A 23,324-nucleotide genomic window follows, 5' to 3' on the forward strand; every position below is an offset into this window, starting at 1 on the left:
TCTTTCAGAGCCAATGTTCTTTCCCCTCTCATTCTCTATTTGTTGAAATCCTTCTCATATTTCAGGTCCCAGTTCATGTGTCACATCTTTGAAGCCTTCCATATTTCCTCTTATTTTAATTGTTCCTTCCTTTGAGCCTTTTTCCTGCTTATACTTCTTATTTAAGTTCTTTCTTCTTCTTTCTATGTAAAACTTAAATACAAAGAAACAAATCTTTTTTTTTTTTTAATTGAAGTGTAGTTGATTCATGATGTTGTATTAGTTTCTGGGGTACAACATAGTGATTCAGTTATACATAAATATATTCTTTTCTCAAATTCTTTTTCATTTTAGTTTATTGCAAGATATTGAATATAGGTCTCTATGCTGTACAGTAGGACCTTGTTGTTTATCTATTTTATATGTAGTAATTAGTATCTGCAAATCCCAAGCTCCTAATTTATCCCTCCCCCTTTCCGCTTTGCTAACCAGGAGTTTATTTTCTATGTCTGTGAGTTTATGTCTGTTTTGTAAATAAGTTCATTTGTGTCGTTGTTTAATAGATTCGACATACAAGTGATATTGTATGATAATTTGTTTTCTCTGTCTGACTTACTTCACTTAGTATGATCTCTCGATCCATCCATGTTGCTGCAAATGGCATTATTTCATTCTTTTTATGGCTGAGTAGTGTTCCATTGTGTGTGAGTGTGTGTGTGTGTGAATATACACATACACATACCACACCTTCTTTATCCAGTCATCTATTGATGGACATTTAGGTTGCTTCCATGTTTTGGCTATTGTCAGTGGTGCTGCTATGAACTTTGGAGTGCATGTATCTTTTCAAATTAAGAGTTTGCTCCTGATATAGAAAAAGCATAAATCTTGAGTGAACCACTGAGTGAGTTCCTACAATGCTTTTACTTGTGTTTCCCAGACTCCTATCAAGGTATGCTCATACCTTTTCACACATTTATAATTGACCTAATATCATTAATCATTTTCATGTGTTTCCTCCTTACTAAATTATAAGTTCTAATTAGAGGAAAAGGCAAGGACTGTGACTTTGTCTCTTTCCCATGGATAAAAGGAGTGCCTACTATGTGTTCAGCACTGAGTCAGTCTAGAATATTTTATCAGTTAGGATACAGCTCAGCTCTTCTCTTAAAGGACCCACAAAGACAGTGGCTTAAATGAGGCAGATATTTTATTTCTCTCACATATTACAGTTCAAACTATAAGATGTCCAGGGCTGATCTGGCAGCTCCACGGTATCAAGGACCAAGGCATCTTCATTCTTGTTGTTCCACATCCATCAGTTTAAAACAAACAGATGTAGTAATGGGTTAATATACGTACTAAACAGGGTAACCACAAGCCAAAAGCTTACAATAGAATCACAAAAACTAAAAAGAAGCCAAGATAATACAAAGGAAAATTATCAAACCACATCCACTTGTTGTTCCAGCATCCTGGAAGTCTTACCCTCACCACAGTGTTTTGGTTGACTCACCACAGCATTCCATCCAGCTGGGAAAGGGAAAAAGGTGAAGAGAAGAGCTGTCTTGGAAGTTACACTTACTTGCCGATGACCAGAACATAGTCACATGACTACATCAGCTAAAAATCAGGAATACTAGAGGAGGAGAAAATGGATATTGAGGAACAGTTAACATATATGCTTCGTGTATGATCTCATTTAATCTTCACAATAACCCTACAAACTGCTTATAGAAAAACTAATAATCAGAGAAGCTAAGTAAATGGCTAGAAAATTGAAGACCTGAGATCTGAATTCAAAGCCTGTATCTTTCATTCTACCTAGTAAAATGTTAGGAGGGAATATATGACTGTTATTAAATAAAGTCATTTTCACAGTGTTATAACACATATTTTCATGTTATGTATTTTCACAGTATCATATCATCACTTTACTGCTAGGACACCCTGTATAACTTTACTCCGTACTTCTCACTGCCTTTAAATGAAGTGCTATATCAACTGGTTTGTAACTTTTAAATCTATGATGTCAGTAAATCACATATTTGCCCAGCAAAAGCTTCTGTATTCTGTAATTGTTTAGAAGTGCTATCTAATCATAAAGTTGGAGATTATACCATGTAATGCCTTCATTTTAAAAGCAAGGAAGATCGAGGTCCAGAAGTGATAACAGAACTTGTCCTTTATTTCATTACCACCCCTGCTTCTTCTCAAGCATCATGGGAAAAGCACTAGCTAGTTAATCATTTCTGTAAGTAACCGTCATTGTTGTATTTAAGAATTGTCTCAGGTTTGCGGAGTTGTCCTGATCTGGAAATTCAAGCTGAACAATGCGTAAGAAATGTATATAATCCTGGCCTATTTTAGTGAATAATGGATATTATTTAGCATTAAAAACATCTTTATAGCTATCAGGAACCTGTTTTAGAAAGGGTAACTGCTATTTGACAGTTAAATAAAAGGAATGCGTGAGGTCATTCCTACCCATAATTCAAAACCCAAGTCAAATGCCACCTACCTCTCAAAGCCTCTCCTAAACCTCGTAAATAGATGTGACCACTTTCTTTTCCAAACTCTAGTCTTTGGATATCTCCAGGTACTCAAATACAGTAAGTTATAGAGAATGATGCCTTCTTGAGAGTAGGTTTCATGTCTGTCTTGTTCTCACTGCATCAGTGGTGCCCATCCCAGGCTTTGTTTTTAGTTAACACTCAGTAAATGTTTATTGAATGAAATATCCACATGCACCATAGGAGAATACTTTGTAGCTGGCTTTAATAAACAGTCCTTGAACTAAGAATTTCAGAGATTTAGTCCCAGTCACTTGCTTATAGCTTTGTAGCTGTGTGCAGGTCATTCGACTCCTCTGAGCCTTATCAGTCAAATGGGAACATGAATAATAGGAAATGAAGACCTGATTGGGAAAAAAAAAAAAAAAAAAAACCTTTGTGGAAAGAACACAAGTCTAAGGTGGTACTATCCCTCAGGCCCCTTGCTGCTTCCCACACAGTACTCTACATGTATTAGGCAAACAAATACTTCATTTTTTCTAATTTAATTGAATAGTAATGGTATGTATTTTATTCAAGTCAAAGTTTGGCCCTAGCAGTTGACAGATCATTGTTGAAGCCTGGAAATTTTACCAAGGGAAAATAAAATGATCTCCCTTGTGGAGGCTGACTCTACTACCCTAGGACAGTTTCATTATTGAACCAAGGATCAATGGAAGAGGAAGCAGCCTGATGCCCAGGGATTTTCTTGGTGCTTCCTCCTGGGCAGGCACATGCTGGACCTGGGAGGCAGAACAGGAACTTGCTACCCTCCATCTTCCCTCTCACAGGAACCACTCAAAGGAAAAAAGGAACTACTGCCAGAGGAACAGAGGTGGCTGAGTCAGGACCATCCTGGCTGCTGGAGGATTGCCCCGGGACTGGGATGCTTTGTATTCTCACCCAGCTACCTTCTGTGGCGTCAGTGACTTAATCTTTTCCTTGTGTGGTATGAGGAAACCAGCAAATGAAACCCAGAATTAAGACATTACCGTGAAGGCTTTCCTTAAAATACATTTGAAAGAGTGAAACTGTAACTAGAAGAGTATTTCCAAGGCAAAGGTTATTCTAGCTTAGACCTCCTGGGTTTAGGGGATAAGAGTGGCCCTTAGATAAGAGTTTGAGCATGTTTGTTATAAATAAAGCCATTTCCCTAGAGCCTGGCAAGTTTTGCAGAAGGCATACCAAAATGTAATTGAAATGTGACTGCCTCTTAAATTGTGAGATTAATTTTACACTTAACAAATGCTTTAAAAAAAAATAAATGAACAAGTGGTCTTAAAGTTCAGGGTGTTAATATTTGAAATCTGCCCAATTTAATTAGCAGGGTCTTAGAGACTGTTTCCTTTTTCTCTGGTCAGTGTCACTGATCTAACACCCAATTTTCTTCTTGGTTGTGAGATAGAAATTAAATGTATTATTTATTTAGCTGTATTGTCCTGAATCATATCTTCCCAGCATACATTTTTATTTCAGGAAATAGGATGCATCCATGTGGAATTTACTCAGTAACTCTTCCTAGTGACATTTGTGTGATCTAATTAAAGGACCTGACGTGGTCTCCACATGATTTACTTGCATATGATGCAGTTATTTTTAGTACTGTATTTACATTTTTAAAAACAAGAATGCACCTTCTTGATGGAACAGACATGCATTTTTAGATTCACAGACTCAAAACCTATGGAACGAAACAGTTTCTTACAAATTGAGTCCAAATATCTTTTTTTGTATCAAAGAGATAGAAACTTGAGTCCAAAAAGAGTTAGTGGCCCTGAACTAAGGTCACAGGGTCAGTCAGTAATAGAACAAAATAAGAAACTAGATGGGCTCCCAATTCAAGGTTCTTCTTTGTCCCAGATTTTAAAATATGGGTGTGGTTTACATTAACAGTTTGTTATGACATCTGCAGCTTGTTAAAACAGTGATAGACTACCTAGCCACATAGCTACTTAGATTATCTAATTTCTGCATGAACATATTACAGTATATCATAGTCCCTGTAGCTACCTGCCCTGGTTTTTCTTTCCCTGCTTATATACTTATTTTTAACCTCGTGTGTTTTTTTAAGCCACCCTGAATCCTTCTTTGAATGATACAGTGTCTAAATAAATACTCAAAGTGATGCTTTGTATTAATGCTAATTACCTGTGTTTCCATAGTGTCTTTGACATATCAGAGATCTTAGCAATGTTAATTATCCTAACAGTATTTTGTCTTTTCCACCTATCAGAGGTAGCAGTAAAAGCAAACTTCCTAAATGGAATGCCTAAAAAAATTATCATTCTTTCATTGCTTCAGAAGGTAAAGACACTGTGCTCCCCATAATAAAAACCTTGAAATTGTTTCTGTTCAGCCTAAAAAATGACTTAGGAGTGTATTTAGTATCTTAAAATGGAAGACTGGCCGATAGGATTGAAATATTACCTAGGTATTTAAAAGAGCATTGTGATTTATGGTCAACTGGTTTTCAACAAGGGTACCAAGGGCATTCAGTGGAAAAAGAATAGCCTTTTCAACAAATGATGCCAGGACAGCTGGATAGTCACATGCAGAATGAATCTGGAACCCTACCTCATACCATATACATGTTAACTCAGTATCAATCAAAGATCTAAATGTAAAAGCTAAAATTATAAAATTTCTAAAAGGAAATATAGATGAAAATTTGTGTGATCTTAGATTAGGTATTGGTTTCTTAGATATGACATGAAAAGCATAACCAACAAAGAAAAAACAAATAAATTAGACTATCAAAATTAAAAACTTTGTGTGTCAAAGGACACTGTCAAAGAAATGAAAAGATAATCTACAAAAAAAAAAGATAAGATAATTTACAGAATGGGAGAAAATATTTATAAATTTTGTGAATATATCTGGTAAGGGTCTAGTTTCCAGACTGTATAAAGAGCCCTTACAACTCAACAATAGGCACAAATAACCCAATTAAAAAATGGCTAAAGGATTTGGTCAGACATTGCTCTAAAGAAGATAAACAGATGACCAATACGCATTGTAAAGATGCTCAGCATCGAAAGTATGATGAGGTATTACTTCACACCCACAAGGATCCTAGCATATAATTTTAAAATGGACAATAATTGTTGGTAAAGACATGGACATTGCTGGTTGAAATGTAAAATGATACAGCTTCTGTGGAAACTTCTGGTACTTCTGTGGCAGTTCCTCAAGAAGTTAAACATAATTATCATCTGTCCCAGCAATTCTACTCCTAGATATATATCTAAGATTATTGAAAGCATATGTTCACACAAATATCTATGCACAAATAATAGCTTTATTCAAAATAACCAAAAAGTCGAAACAACCCACATGTCCATTGACTAGGGAGTGGACAAACAAAATGTGGTATAGCCATAAAATGGAATATTGTTCACACATAAAAAGCAATGAAGTAGTATTACATGTTGCTAAATGGATAAAATATGGAAATTTTATGCTACGTGAAAAAAGCCAGACATGAAAGCCATGTATTATAATGACTCCAAATATCCAAAGTAGGCAAATCCATAGAGTTAGAAAGCAGATTAGTGATTGTCTGGGGATAGAGGGAAGAGAGGAATTGGGACTAATTGCTAATGGGTGCAGAGTGTCTTTCTGTGATGATAATGTTTTGGAATTAGATAATGGTGATGGTTGCACAACATAGCGACTATACTAAAAACAACAGAAGTGTATACTTTAAAGTGGTGAATTTTATGTTATATGAATTAAATCTTAATGTAAAATACTAAAAAATTTTAAAGCATGTGTACCCAAAGATAAAGATGTTATGAAAGATTAGAGACAGATTATGAAGGATTTCCAGTGCTAAAGAAGTGAAATAATTTGGTACCCTCCCAAAACCCCTATGACTGAAAGAGAACTTTGTCTATTCTGTGGCTTTCAGAGGATTAAGAAAAAGGCTCTGGTTTGGTTTTTACAGCTTGACAGGAAGAATCATAGTCATTAGATGGCCTTCTGCTCAGAGCCGAGGGATGTCATTAGAGATGTTACGCAAATTGAGATGATGAAACTAAATTACGTCCACTGAGTAGATCACCTGTAGTTCAGAAATAGCATAGGAGTTGGAAAACTAACAGAGGGTTGGGGTAGACTAATGGGATGTGATTTTTCTTTTTTAATGTAGTACAATCCAACAGCAGCTTTCCCTAGATTTTGTGCTAAAATAAGAGCATTTTCACACATTTTAATTGCTCTGTGATAACAACAGTGTGAGCTCCATCCACAAACATTTATTATCTACTTAATTTTGCTTTAATTTCAGTGTAGCAAGCATTCACCTTGTAAGTGGGAGTAACTGTCCATTTAGTAAAAAGAAATCCCTTCTCACATTGCTAATCCTGTTGTGCATTTCAAGATTAATAACAAATGACCTTTTATATTTTTCCATTTTTAGGTTGCATTTATAGAGTACTATTTCCAAAGTAGCATCTTTATGAACTGGAACCCCAATTGCTCCTTAAACAATAGTAAAGAGTATTTTTTTTTAATTGTAGAAGTTAAGGTTTCACAACATTTATAATCAGGATTTTAGATGAGACTTTTTTGCATTTATAAATCTTTAAGTACTTGGTGCTATAATGTTCATGATAAACCATATAGAACTGTCCTTGAGGTACATTTTAAAAATGAGATTTATATAACTTAATAGCTATCTGAATTGTTCATTTATTTTCCAGACCTGTCATTTACTCCATCCTTTATAGTGATGCTACAGGACAGAGAGGAATGGATAAAAACATTGGTGAGCAACTCAATAAAGCTTACGAAGCCTATCGACAGGCATGCATGGATAGAGATTCTGCAATAAAAGAACTACAGCAGAAGGTATATAGTTTTGGTTTTGAAAGTTGTTATTTATCTTAGTAAATGGAATTTGAAAGTCTTATGCAATGGAAGAATATTATATTGTTAGTAAGTACCTTGAAGAACTAAAACACAGGGATATATTAATGAATGAAAGTTGAGATTTTTATTTGCTATTTTTTTTAAAAACATTGTGAACTGTGGGAAGAATTCATTTAAGATGATTACGCTGAGGAAATGTGAAGAAAGTTATCTTGCATAAATGTTTTTTAAATAAAATGACAAACTGAAAATCAGAAATATCAGCTAGTTTTATTTTTTGTTTTTTTACATTGTTACTTGGCTGGCAGGAATGCTGTACAAATCTTAAAATATCCTGGAACTAAATTTGTTATTAACTTATAGTGGTCTTCCACTCTTTAACTGTAACAGTTTAAAGTAAACTGTTTCAGTGAAATCTTTAATGACTTATCAGAAGTTTCAGCTTTCTAAAACTACTCTTGGACACACAAAATTTCTGTTTAGTACTTTCAGTTTCAAAAGAAAGTAAATTGGAGGAAAGATATATCCAGACAAAAATTACTTGGTCTGTAGTTCCCAGGTACATGTCTGTTGTTGGTCAATGATAAGGTTTTCACCAATCTACAGCAAGATGAGAAAAATGAGAACAATGTAATGAACTTTCTATAAATACTAAATTTATTCAGTTTAAAATTTTGTCCTTTATTCTGATGCTGTTTCCATGTTTCCATACTATCAGAATAAAGGGCAAAATTTTATTAGCATACACATTTGTCAAACAATGATCATAGTTTTTTGTTTGTTTTTCATTACTTAGTGCTTTAGAGGTTCACAGTACTACCCACACATTCTGTTATTCTCCACAAGGATTCACAGGAGTGAGTACCCAGTCATATTCAGAGCTAACATTTATTATTACAGTGACATGGTAAAGATAAGCAGCCAGGCATTAATGGGAAAAGACATCAGGTGGAATCTAGAGGAGTTCATATACAGGCTTCTCCTGCTCTTTCATTCATTTGAAGGGTCACACAGAACGCATCCTCTCTCCAGCTTAAAAAATTCACTCAACACATGTGCAGTGCTTCTGTACAGGGAATTCCATTTGAGACTCAAGAGTTTGGGGCTTTACTAAGGAATGGTTACACAGGCACCCTCTGTCAACCAAAGTTTTAGATTCTTGAAGGGAAAGTACTTATTCACCTTAAATTTCATTGTACAGTCTAATTAGGAGGCTGGCATAGCACTTAGAACCTTATCACTTAGGAAGTGTTTTCAAATGTCAAGTTTCTAGATGCCAATCAAGGTCTAGCCTCGCAAATAGGCCTTTCTGAAGATAAACAGCCTAAGGCCTGCTATGTTATATTATTCCTGTATAGTCAGTTTAAAGTGGAGGATCTTTCGTTGGTTCCCTCAACTGAAAAAAATTTTACTAGCCTATGAAATTCTGAAGTCTAAGAAATACCCTAGCCACACAGTTCTTAGTTTCTTCCATAAATATAGGAACTACACAATTCCCTTCCTCCTTTCTATTTAATATACCTACTGTAAAACTAGCTATAGTACTTAATTTCCTGCATTCCATAGAAATTATCATTATTCTTTGTGATTCTCCTGTTGGTTTACAAAAGAATTCTTCCAGTTATATAGGTAAATTTATGGACTAGAGGTCTTCATTAGGGGTGCATAAGAAAAATAGAGAATGATAATGACAGGGCACTTTCTCAGTTATTGAAATGAAGTTTAGAATTTAGATTTCTTTTCCTATCCAGTTTAGATATAAGGCATAATCACTTTTTAAAAAAACAAAATAAAACCTTCCAACTTTTATTATTCTTACTTTACTATTAGGTTCACTAAGAAACTTCAACAATGCTATACTTGTTCTCAGAAAGTTAGGAAACACAGAATTAAGGAAAAGGAGTATTGAGATATTTTGGGTAAAGGCAGAAGGAGGAATTTCTCTATCTCCTCCTCTTCCTACACTGGTCAGTGGTAAGCAACTGAAAATTTTTGTAATTTAATCTCTTATCTGCCGTGGAAGAAGACTTCACTCACAGCAGCAATTATCCTAAAGAGGGTAAAGAGAAATGTTTTTTGTATTTCTCAAGAATAGGAGAAGAAAAAATATATACTGTATGTTCATATATGTTAAACTCTAAATATCCTGATTTTAGAAACATAAAATGTCTGCTCTATATTGGGCCATTAATGAGGTTCTGAGAATACTGAAATAAAACATGGTTTGTGCCCTTAAGGAACTTTTCAATAAGTAAAAAAGAAAATCAGTAATTATTACCACAGCATACAAAGTGCTACAGTAGAGCTCTGTGCAGGATAATATGAGCCCAGAGAAGAGGCACTTAACTCATTCTGGGAGGATCAGGTCATAAGCCCACTACCAAGCCCAACACGAGGTAAGATAAGGAAGAGTTGGGTAAATTAGACAAGAAGGGTCCTGCAAGCAGGAGGAGCATTATATATAAAATAAAAACTCAGAAGTGAAGGAAGGTTTGGTATATTCTGTGTACTGTAAGGTGATCCTGTGGCTCCAGGGAGAACAATAGGACAATATAAGAAAAGAAGCTGTGAAGGTAGATTAGGGCCTTAACATGATGACTATGACTAAGTAGTCTGTACTATATTCTTATTCATTCAGAATTTACTGAAGGGTTTAATATATGCTTTAGAAAAGTCTTCCTGACAGTGGGATAGATGATACATAGGATAGAGAATAATGTGGATTTCACTCAACAAACATATATTGAGGCTAGGCAATGTTCTGAGACCCAGGAGTATAAAAATAAGTGGCAACCATCAAGTTGCACTAAATATATATATAGTGCAATATATATACACACACATACATATAATTATATATAGTATCTATTAATATACATATATTAAATATATATGTATGGTATATTATACTTCAACTTTCAAAAGAAATGAATGGAAGTCATTTCAAGCAATCAAAATAAGGACTTAAATTAAGCATTGGGGATGAATTGGGAGATTTAAGATTTATTTAGGCAATAGAATGGAAAGCAGGTGGCACCTGAATATAAGTCAATTCTGAGGGTTATGGCATAGATTCTAGGATAATACTCAGGTATCTGGAAGAGAAGATGGATTATTGGTGGTGCTGATGACTGAAACCAAGAATGGAGAAGGTTCAGATTCAATAAATGGGGAAATAAGATGTATAATTAGTTTTTAGTTATTAGATTTGGTTACCTATGGGACATGCAGGTGAAAATGTCCAGTGAATGATTGCAAATACAGAGCTAGGAGCCTAGGTAGAGTTCTGAATTGGAGATTAGAGATACAGATTATAGAACAGCAGATTTCATTATAGTCTTGAATGTGTGTAACATTTTCAAGTTAGAGTATTTAGGGGGAAGTACTATTTGAAGGACAGGAGGGCAAGAGGAAGGAAATAAGGCCCCAACCAGTTGGTCGCTGGAATTTCAGAAGTATGTTAAGGAATTGATTATGAACAAGAGGAGAAATACAGGTTTCTCTGAGAACTGGAGGGAACAAGAGAGGAAAAGTAGCTGCAGATGAAAATAAATTTGCAGATAGGAGGTGGAGGTGGCAAGATGTTAACAGGATTATCATGTATGACTTGCAGCTGGAATCCAAAAAAGTCAAACCTATTTTAAAAAAATGCAAAACCAGAGAGTAAAATGGTGGTTACCCGGGAATTGGAGGGAGCAGATAAAATTGACGGTGTTGAAATTTGTAACAAGTGGTAAATAAACCATAGAGATCTAATTACAGTATAATGAATATAGACAATAATATGTACTATAATAATTTAATGTGATAAATATACAACAGCAATCATATTAGAATATATAAATGTATCAGTAACACACTGTACACCTTAAACTTGCACAATGTGACATGTCAAATTTATTCAATTAAAAAAAATCAACAAAAAAATAGAAGGTTTATCATATAAGAGTCTTTTTTCCTGTGAAATACAAGATGAGGTCATCTACTGAGTGAAGTAATTTTAGGATATTCTGTAAGTGGTAGTAAATAACTTCAGTTAAAAAATGAAAGAAGACAACAAGTTTCTACTGTATAGCACAGGTAACTATATTCAATATCTTGTAGTAACCTATAATGAAAAAGAATATGAAAATGAATGTATGTGTTTATGTATGATTGAAATATTATGCTGCACACCAGAAATTGACAGAACATTGTAAACTAATTGTACTTCAATTTAAAAAGAAAAAAGAAAGGAAATGAAAGAAGAAAAATGTTACATCCAGCCTTTACGATGAATTTTTGTCAGTCCATGTTTGTTGGTTATTTTTTCAGCAATGTTCTTAATATACAAGTGGAACAGCTAGGTGGCCAAATCCAGGATTAAGAGATTGTAGAGTTTAGAGTAGAAGAATTTCTGATTAGGTGACCAGAAAGTGCATACAAAAGCAATTGAAATTATATGCTTTGCAATATAAGCTAAAATCAGAAAGAAGCTACTCTAGAAGGAGTCCAATAGACTAAGAACAAAAAGGGGGTTTATGGCTGAAGTATTCATGAAGTAAGAGAACAGATACAGAAAGAGTAGAAGAATGTGAGTGTTCAAAGGATGGGTTATTGTCAATGAGTAAATATTGATGTTTAGGATTTTCTGTCTTCATAATGAGTATGCTTAAAGAGCTAAAGAAAAACAGAATCAAAGAACTAAAAGAAATCAGGAAAGCATAATATGAAGAAAATGAGAAAATCAACAGGATTAAAAATATTAAAAAAAGAATGAACAGAAAATCTAGCTGAAATATGTAATAAGTGAATTGAAAATTTCACTAGAGGGGTTCAAGGATACACTTGAACTGGCAGAAGGAAGAGTCAGCAAACTTAAAGACAGGTCATTTGAAAGAATGGAGTCTGAGGAACAAAAAGAAAAGAGAAAGAAAAAAGTTAGCAGAGCCTAAGGGACTGAGAGGACACTATCAAGTGGAGGAATATATTCATTGTGGGAGGAGAAGAGAGAGATTATTTTGAAAAAATTGATTATTTGAATAATAATAAAAAATTCTCAAATTTGAGGAAGGACATGGATATACAAATCCAAGAAACTCAACAAACTTCATGTAGGATAAATCCAGAAAGTCTTACATTAAGATATATCATAATCAAACCATTAAAAGACAAAGATAGAACCTAGAAAAAAGCAAGAGAATAGTGACTCATTATGTACAAGGGAGCCCCAATAAGACAGTCAGTGGATTTCTCAGCAGAACCCTGGCAGGCCAGAAAGCAATGGGATGATATTTAAAGTACTGAAGAAAAATACCTGTTAACCAAGAATTTCATATCTGGCAAAACTGTTCTTCAAAAATGAGGAGAAATTAAAATATTAACAGATAAACAAGTAGAAGGAGTTCATTATCACTAGACCTGAGCTACAAGAAATGCTGAGGAATGTCCTTTAAGTTGAAATGAAAGGATACTAGAGAGTAACTTGAAGCCAAGTGAAAATATAAAATTCTCTGGGAAAGGCAAATATATACACAAATATAAAAACCAGTATTATTGTAATTTTGGTTTGTAACTCTGCTTTTTATTTTCTATAGGACTTAAATGAAAATGTATAAAAATAATTGTATGTCTTTATTAATGGGTACACAATATATAAAGATGTAATTTGTGACATCAATAGCAAAGTGGGGGTGGAGCTATAAAGGCATAAGATTTTTGTATACAACTGAAGTTGGTGTCGATTTAAGATAGATTGTCATAAATTTAGGATGTTATATGTAATCTCAATGATAACCACAAAGAAAATACAGATTATGCACAAGGAAATCAAAATGTATCTCTACAAAAAAATCAACTATATATAGAGAAAGACAGTAGTGGAAGAAATGAGAAACAAAAAGCTATAAGGCATACATACAATAAGGAATAAAATGATAAACGTTATTACTTTTCTACCAGTAATTATTTTAAGTGTAGATGGGTCACGCCCTAATCAAAAGACATGGGTTAGCAGAATGGATAAAAACAACAGGATCCCACTATATACTGTCATTAAGACTCACTTTAGATTTAAGAACATGCATACATTGAAAATGAAAGGATGGGAAAAGATGTCATGCAAAAAGTAACCAAAATAGAACAAGTATGACTATACAAATATCAGATGAAACTGATACTGTGTCAAAAACTGTCACAAAAATAAGGAAGGACATTATAGATGATAAAAGGATCAAGTCATCAAGAAGATATAGCAGTTATAAACATATATGCACTGAACATCAAAACTCCAAAATATATGATGCAAACATTTATAGTATTAAAGGAAGAAATAGATAGTTCTACAATAGTAGTAGACTTCAGTTTCTTACTTTCAACACTTCCAGTAATAGACAGAACAACCAGACAGAAGATCAATAAGGAAATAGAAGACTTGAACAACATTATGGACCAATTGGAACTAATAAACATATATAGACTATTCCACCCAGCAATAGCAGAATTCACATGTTTTTCAAATTAACATGGAGCATTCTCTAGGATAGACCATATTTTAGACCATTAAAAATGACTTAATAAATTTAAAAAGATTAAAATCATACAAAGTGGAATGAAACTAGAAATCAGTAGCAGAAAGAAAACTGGGAAATTCACAAATATGCAGAAATTAGATAATACACTCTTACATAACCAGTAGATCAAAGAAAAACTCAGTAGGGAAATTAGAAAATGTCTTGGAGACAAATGAAAATGAAAGCACAACATATCAAAACTTATGGGATGCAATGAAAGCAGTGCTGAAAGGGAGAAGAAATATCTAAAATCAGTAACCTAACTTTACACCTTAAGAAACAAAAAAGAACAAAGTAAACCCAAAGCTAGCAGAAAGGAGATAGTAAAGATTAGAGCAATGATAAACAAAATAGAGAATAGGAAACTAATAAAGCCAATGAAACAAGAATTGGTTCTTCTGAAAGATCAACAAAATTGACAAATATTTAGCCAGATTGATTAAGAAAAAGAATACTCAGATAACTAAAATCAGAGATGAAAGGGGACAATACTACCAATTTTATAGAAATAAAAAATTATAAAAGCACTATTAACAATTATATATCAACAAATTGGGTAACCTAGTAAAATCGAAAATTCCTAGAAACACACAACCTACCAAGACTGAAACATGAAGAAATAGAAAATCTGAATAGACCTAGAATGGGACACTTCCTAACTCATTCAGTGAGGCCATTATTACCCTAATTCCAAAGCCAGACAAAGGTGCCATGAGAAAACTATAGACTGATAACCCCTAAGAATATATGCAGAAAATCCTCAACAAAATACTAGCAAGCCAAATTCAGCAGCGTGTTAAAAGGCTTATACACCTTGACCAAGTGGGATTTATTCCTGCAATGCAAGGATGGTCAAATCAGTCAGTGTAATATACCACTTAAACAGAATAGTGGAGGATAAAGACCACATGATCATCTCAATTGATGTAGAAGATTGATAAAATTCAATACCTTTTTATGATAAAAATGCTCAACAAACTAGAAATAAAAAGAAACTTTCAATATAATAAAGGCCATATATGAGAAGCCCATAGCTAACATAATACTTCATGATGAAAGACTGAAAGCTTTTTCTCTTGAGATCAGGAACAAGACAAGGATGTCCACTTTCACTACTTCTGTTCAACATAATAGGACTTCAGTGAGTCCTACCCAAAGCATTTAGGCAAGAAAAACATTATTTAAATTGGAAAGGGAGAAGAAAAACTCTCTGTTTGCAGATTACTTGATCTTCTGTATAGAAAACCCTAAAGATTCCATCAAATAGAATGTTAGAAGTAATAAACAAATTAAGCAAAGTTCTAAGATACTAAAGCAACTTTACATTATATACATTATTGTATACATTAGCATTAAACAAACTGAAAAGGAAATTAAGAAAATTCAATTTACAGTAGTATCAAAATGAATAATATACTTAAGAATAAACTTAAGTAGGTGACAGACTTACACACTGAAAACTACAAAGTGTTTCTGAAAGAAATTAAAAGAGGAAACCAACATATGGGGGAAATCTGTGTTCATGGGTTGGACCCTTAATCTTTCACCATATACAGATTAACTTAAACCAGATCAAAGACCTAAATGCAAGAGCTAATACTATAAAATTCTTAGAAGAAATCATAGGACTTGATATATACAACACCAAAAACATAGACAACAAAAGAAAAATTAGATAAGTTGGGCTTCATCAAAATTAAACTTTTGTGCATCAAAGGACACTATCAACAAAGTGAAAAGGCAACCCAAGGAATGAGGGAGATCCTTGCAAATCATAAATCTGATAAAGGATTGATATCTAGAATATATAAAGAACTCCTATGCTTAACAACAACAAAAGAACAACCTGATGAAAAAGTAGTCAAAAGACTTGAAATAGACACTCCCCAAAGGAGTTATACAAATGATGAATATGTAAATGAAAAGATGCTTGACATCATTAGGGAAATGCAAGCCAAAACCACAATGAGATACTGCTTTGTACCCATTGGGATGGCTATTATAAAAAAGAATTTTTTTTAGGTAAGTATTGGTGAGGATATGGAGAAATTAGAACTCTTGTACATTGCTTATGGGAATGTAAAACGGTATAGCCACTGTGGAAAATAAATGATGTTTCCTCAAAACAAAACATAGAATTTCCATGTAACCCAGCAATTCCACTTCTGGGTATATACCCAAATGAATTGAAAGCAGGGATTCAAAGAGATATCCTGTACACCCACGTTTGTAGCAATATTATTTACAGTAGCCAAAAGGTAGAAGCAAACCAAGTGCCCCTCAGTGGATGAATGGATAAACAAAATGCTGTGTATACATACAATGGGTAGAACAGTTGGTTCATAGAGACGGAAAGTAGTAGAGTGGTTCCTAGAGGCTGAGGGAAGGGAGTGGGGAGTTAGTGTTTAATAAGTACAGAGTTTCAGTTGGGGAAGATGAAAAAGTTCTGGAGATTGATGGTAGTAATGGTTGTACAGCAACATGAGTGCACTTAATGCCACAGAACTGTACATTTAAAAATGGTTAAAATGGTAAATTTTATCTTGTATATATTTCACAAAAACTTTTTTAAAATATTACCAAAAACCAAAAGTTAATATAGCCTAGATTCTCCTAGCTATGTTTTATTACCATTCATCTGTCATTCATCAGTTTGTATAGACTCACCAGCCTTTTACCACTTAGCTGTCCATACTCCAAGCCAGTTCTTCTCACAGTGTTTCTTCTAGTTCACTGCAGTTTAAGGCTCAGAAGCTCCTCTTTGAGAAATCAGTGTGCTACATCCATTTAAGAACATTTTGTCAAGCAAAGGCATCTGAGTATTCTAAATCAATAAAGGAGACAAAGACAAATAAGGCTGGTAAGTGATTTTTTAAAATATTATTGACCAAAATTACAAAAGCAGCACATACTTAATGAAAAAAATGGAAGTAATTCAAGACATACAGAATTTTAAGTAATGGTCCTGTCCCTCATTCCCCAGAGGTAACCATTGTTAGTAATTTGATATATATACTAACATATATATATATATACTTCCAGAATGTGTGAATTATATTTTTTCAAAAATGGAATTGTGCTAATTTGAACAAGGTTTTAAATGTTTTTAAAATGTCTTTATCTTCACTACCATCATCACTAAGATTTATTGAGGCTTATGTTAGTCAAAGTGCTTTACAGTCATCTGATTTAATCATTATACAGATCTTATGAAGAAGTCTTATTTAATTTTTCAGTTGAGGAAATTAAGTGCAGAGAGATGAAATGACTTGCCCACAACCACACCACTAACAAGTAGTTAAGCGAGTAGAACTATGATTTGAAAAAAATTGCTTGATCATAAATTTCATGTCTATAACTTCTTTGCCTAAAATCATTGATAGATAGTCTTTCAAGTTCACACATATAGAACTACCTCATTCCATTTAATAACTGATCATACCACTACGTCTTCCTTAAAACATTATTTTTCTTTAACATTCCAGACACCATGTTTGATTTTTCTCATTCCCTCTTGGGCTGCAGTTCCTCAAATCTTTTTTTTTTTTTAAGCTGAATTGTTTAATGAATGTATTCATATAAGTGCATTTTTTTTTACAATTTTTTTGATGGGGAGGTAATTAGGTTTTTATTTATAACCTCCTCCCTCCTCATTCTTTTTTGTAGATTTATTCTCTACTACCAGGCTACTGCTTATTAGAGGTTTTCAAAGCCTTCATTGCTCTTACTTTATATTCTTGCATGAGCTGTTTCATCTTCTCCTGTGGCTTCAGATACTACCTATGACAGTGACTCCTAAATTTATCTCCCACTCCAGACTTAACTCTCTGAGCTCTAGACCCATATATCTCAGTGCCACTTGGACAGCACATTAAACTGAATGTCAGACCTGAACTTATATATCCACTATTTTTTCTTACCTGCACCGTATCAAAGGAGTAATGAGTTTATAAGCTGCTGTGTGAAATAATACTGCCTTTTATGTATCCTAAATTACCTCATTTAAATTTCAAAGGATGATCCCTCATACTTGATCATCAAGTATATTTACTTTCCCTGGTCCCTAATAGTGTTTCTCTCTACCAAATTTTCCATTATACCTGCCACCAGCATGACATTAAATTGTCTTAGAACCTTTAGTCTTTAGGAAAACATGACTATTTTTAGCTTTTCCTTGCAGTAGAATCTTTTCTAGACCATAGTAAAATGTCAGGTAATCTGTGTATTAAATGCTAGGGATTCAAAGATAGATAAAACATAGAATGCGCACTTAAAGTATTCATGGTCTAATATTGGTTATTTTGTTTCTTGCTTTGTATAAGCATTCATGTATACTCAGACTAAAAGGTCTTCTGACTGTTCCAAAGTAGAGAAAATTTTCAATCATAGTAGCCCCTGGCACAGACAACTTTTAATGTGCATATAGTATAAGGGAAGAGATTATTATATAGGGCAATGGTAGAGTTGGCTTGGCCCCAGAATTTGGTATAGGTAGGATAAGCTGTTGTTACAAAGAGACCAAGAAATATCATACTTAAATAAGATAGAAGTTTATTTCTCATGTAACAGCAGTCCAGAAGTGAGTACCAGGGCTAGTAAGGCAGCTTGTATCATCCTTAAAATGTGGTTTGCCTCTCTGGAATCATAGTGGCTGCTCTACTTGTTATCATCTCCCTGCTAGTGAGAAGAGAGAAAGAAGTGGGGCAGAGCAGACAACTTCCCTTTAATGATGTGGTCCAGGATTTGTGCAGGTCACTTCTGTTCATGCCCCATTAGGCGGAACTTAGTTACATGGTCACATCTCATAGTGAGGAAGGCCAATAAATACATTCTCTAGCTGGATGATGTGTCCCCAGTTAAAAATCTGTATTACTAAAAGAAAGAATGAGAATGTATGTGGTAATAATTAGCGGTCTTTGCCATATCTTGTGACTGACTAGTAAAAGTTGCCTGGAGAGTTTCAAATATCACAAGACTCCATAATGTGGAATTAAATGTTTAATCAGTTTTATCAGTTATACGAAGTTGCTTGTCATTCATTTCTGCCATTGTTCTGTGGGAGATACCAAATATATTTAATAAAGATTTAATTAAGTACCCTCTATTGCTTCTTTGAACATCTTTCCAAGAGAAGAATCAGTAATAAAATTATCAAACATCTGAAAATTTTAAAACTAATTGCCAATTTAAAGTCAGATTATCATAGTCATAAATGATTAAGTTACAGAAAACTTCCTACAACTGATCTGCTTGTCCCAAGATCCTTTGTATTATGTAATCAGAAAATATCTCCTTGTTGAGAAGAGAAATATGGAATAAAATGTATTTGTCTCTTCTTGCCCAGTTCTTGATTAAAAGAAAAAAATCAACAATAACTTGTATAGAAAGGAAGAAATAATTCTAAAATAGTTCAGATGTTGTGCTATAAATTGCTTTTCTTTAATACTGATAAGAAAGGTGAAGGACATAGAATGTTTAAAATCATCTCACTTGCTAAGCAAAGAGGCTTATTGACTGACCAATGAGTCTAAGGTGAAGACCTCAAATAAAACTATTTATGCTGCCTTTTTATCATAAATTACAGATCTAAACATTTTTCCGGCAATAAATGTAAAGCCATAGGACTGTGTTGTCAGATTGCTTTATTCTTGACCTAGTCTTGACCCATCTGAAATGCAAACTCTCAAGGCTTATGGTTACCTCTAAAAGCTTGTAAAACATGTTTTAGAGGATTGCATGAAGGCATAAAATTTATTTTAGGTACTACTTTATTTGGAAATGCCTTTAGCTTCACACTATTGTTTGCTACCCTTCCTTTTTTCCTTTCTTTGTTCCTCAAAACTTTTATCTCAGTGTGAAGTGTGAGTCTGGGTGGTAGGGGAATAAAGTAGTTCACTCTGGTTTTTCTCTACTGAAGCTTCTAGTATTAGAATAAAGGTGCTTCTGGTTGTTTCTGATCAAAGCCTTATTTCTTCTATTATACATTGTCAGTACTTTGCCATAAACTAATTTTCCACCTATCAGAATTTAAAATGTTTGTATCCTTTGTTCCAAGTCTTTATTTCCAGAAATATGTTCTGTCAAAATATTTAGATAGGTATGCTAGAATATATGTTCAAGTAAGGGAAGAGAGTGTCACTTTTTACTTTGTACATATATGGGTTTTTGTTATGGTGATGATGGTGGACATTTTGTTGTTTTTTGTTGTCTTTAACAAATGTGCTACTTTTGGGATTTTTAACAACCATTTTGTTTCTTAATCATCTTTGAGCCTATTTTGTCTCTTTGTAAACTTAGAACAACCAGAGTTTTTGTTTTGTTTTGTTCTTTTTTTTGCTTGACAGAATGTTTTTGATTCAATGGAGATACCACACTGATTTCTCAAAAAGAAACTTCTGAGTCCTAGATTACAATGAGCTAGAAGAAAGACTGAGAAAACTGGCTTAGAGCCCGGCGTGGTTGTGTGGTAAGTCTGGTGACAAAATTGGCTATATTTGATGGTAATCAGAGCCTTAGTTAATGGACATATGCATTACATGGTAAGAGATATTATGCAGAAACTTTGTTCATTCTTAAAGGAAAGGAACTAGAATTTGCAGATAGCTTATTATGTGCCATATATTTTATACATGCCATCTCCTTCAATCTTTCAAGTAAATAATTATTTTCATTTCAAAGAGAAAGAAACCAAGGCTCAAAGAAGCTGAGTAAATTAATCAAGACCAAAACACAAGATCGTAAAATAAAAACTTAAAATAGTTTGTCGTAGTTTACTATTTGGCATGCAGAGAAATTGCTGACAGCACTGTCACCTAATAGTAGATAATCAGATGGATAATCTGATCTGCCAAATTGCTGATCTCCTAGTTTAGTCTTGGTATCAGGAGGGTAGGGGAGAGCAGGGTTTATAACCTAGTTATAGGAGACTCAACAGAGGATGGCTGAGGAATGAACTGTGTAAACCAGGATCTCTGAATTGTTAATCCTATACAGTCTCATTTTTTTTAACCTGAAATTGAAGTTGATGTTTTTATTTTATCAAAGTTTTACATTAAACAGTTAGTTTGTGTCTGAAGTGTTATGTATTAGGATAATATTTAATTATCATCCTTCATAAACTGTGGAGCTCCCTTGTTGAGAGCTTTTGTGGTAGCCAGGCAATCCTTCAATAAAGCTTTTGTTCTCTTTGTTAATCTTGAAACAGTTGGAAAGGTTTTTAAACCAAGGTTATTTCTTTTAATCCATGCAACATTTACTCCATTTCTGTTCTTTTTAATAGAATTGGAGGAAAAGAATGGTATTTTTTCAGAATATTGGGATTCATTCTTGAGGAAGAGAAGAGAGAGTGTTTGACCTATTCAGAGTATTATGGATGACTTAAGGACACTGGAACTTTTTTTTCCCCTGTCTAGGAAATAAGTGCTTTGGAAAATATGAAAAATGAGAATTTTTAATGTCAGCAATAGGGAAAAAATTCAATTTATAGAACTCTTATTTTAATATTTATGAAACCCATGAAAACTTGAGCAGCTGTATGTCCAAAATTACAGAGAATGTGCTGCCTTAGTTTTGAAGATGAATTGAAATTTTGCCTAGATAAAGGGACGTTTCTTAAGCTTTTTGCTTTATTTATGATAGTCAAGAGTGTGTATGGACAACCATTTTTAGTAAATTCAAGATGTGTACTATATTTGATCACCATTGTTTTAAGTTTTGCTCTTGAACACTGAGAAAGAATACAAAGAATATTATGGCACAAGTACCTAAGTACCTGTTTACCTCTTTAGATGCTGGTAGACCACTTGTTCTGATAGTCTTTAGAATTGGAAAGAGTGTCAAATACACAGAAGCCAGAGTCATCTTGGCCAGATGGTGTTTGATACAGATGGATGGTTAGTTGTCATGCAGATCTCCTAGTTGGTAACTTGTTGCTGCCATCTGACTCAAAGAATCATTCACACACACTGGCTGTCAAAAGCATCTTCTCTTCTGTCTGTTTTAGCTGTCATGTCTGTGCTCTGTACAGAAGTGTTGACAAGACATTGCTGTTGTACATTTTCAATGTGGTTGTTAGTGATTTTTCTGTTTTGTGGGTTCTTTGATAGTGCTGGAATGTACTTTGTAATTGTATTATTTTTAAAAAACTACTGTAATAGTGCAACAATTATCTGACCTTTTAAAAGGACTTTTCAAATTTTAAGTTTATTAACATCTTGCTCAATGAACAAAAGCATTTAATAAAAAGGAAAAAAGCTTCTTATTTCTGTTAGTTTCCAAACATAGCAAATGAACTGAATTCTGCTGGTTATTTCCCAATTTGATAGACTATCCTCTTCTGGACTTTCCCTCTCATAACCTGGTGGCCAAAATCTTTAAACTATTTTCTGAATATGTATTTTCTCTTCTTGGTTTAGTACCTTTGTTTCTGATGGTATAAGCTTCCCTTTTTTTCCGATGATATAAGCTCCCCCAAAAAAGGAGGAAAAAATCTTCACACATTGCCTTTTTATTTATTTTTTTTTTTTGCATCTGTTTTCTGAAACTTAATTTCCTTTTGTCTTATTTACCTACTGACCTACTCTCTCTGTTTTGTTTTCCTTATAGAAATATGAACAAAACCTTTTCTCCATTCTTCAGGTCACTTCTGAAGGCATACCTATTTGTCTGATATTTCCTTAACAACTTAATTCATTTATTTATTTGACTAGTATTTATTGAGCATCTCATTATGTGCCAGGTAGTGTCCTATACTCTGGAGATATCAGGAGAAAATAGTCTCTGCCTTTGAGTTTAAGGAGGTCATATTCTAAAGGGAAATCACACATGTAAACAACTAGACTAGAATACTGTAATTGGTATAATGTAAGTATAGGGAAAGAGCAGTAAAAGAACATGGATCATTGTTACTCTGTTTCCCCTGATATCTTCCAGAGTATTCGTTTTCAAATTATTACAGAATTTGCTTGAGTTTATAAAGTACTTTATTAAGTGGTTTAAGAAATAGTTTAAAACTTCAACTTGAAATTGTTGATCTATTGATTTTTTCCAGCTAATGAATATATTTTCAGTATTACTCACTTATTATATGTTATATGCAGATGTGCTTAAGTATGTTTTTTAAGCCAGAAACTAGAAGATGAAAATTACCTGGCAGAGGTTTTCTGAGTTGGTTCCAAAAGAAAATACATGTCGTTTGGTTTCCCATTAAGGGGACGGAAAATATGTAGTAGATGGGCAATGGGCTGAGGCTTGAACAACTTAACATATTTATTTTGAGCCTGTTTGTAACTTACTCCTTTTTTGTACTGGTTACTTACAAAAAAGGTATATAGTAGAATATATACCTATCAAAAAGTAGTGAAAGAATAGG

At 33.6% G+C, this 23,324-nt stretch overlaps 1 protein-coding gene across 7 annotated transcripts in view; it reads left to right on the forward strand.

Moving 5' to 3' along the window:
* TANK (TRAF family member associated NFKB activator) overlaps nucleotides 1–23,324 on the forward strand; it is a 79,825-nt gene that overhangs the window by 24,227 nt on the left and 32,274 nt on the right. For 6 of the 7 annotated variants that reach the window (XM_031451532.2, XM_031451534.2, XM_031451536.2 and 3 more), the window contains exon 2: nucleotides 7,235–7,382. In XM_031451532.2, the coding sequence (XP_031307392.1) occupies nucleotides 7,284–7,382 (99 nt within the window). In that variant the 5' untranslated portion in view covers nucleotides 7,235–7,283. Of the gene's footprint in view, nucleotides 1–225; nucleotides 7,025–7,234; nucleotides 7,383–23,324 lie in introns of those variants that run through there. The other variant, XM_031451533.2, reaches the window with a different exon arrangement.

Source organism: Camelus dromedarius, chromosome 4 (assembly GCF_036321535.1).
Source record: "Camelus dromedarius isolate mCamDro1 chromosome 4, mCamDro1.pat, whole genome shotgun sequence".
Classification (NCBI taxonomy): Eukaryota; Metazoa; Chordata; class Mammalia; order Artiodactyla; family Camelidae; genus Camelus; species Camelus dromedarius.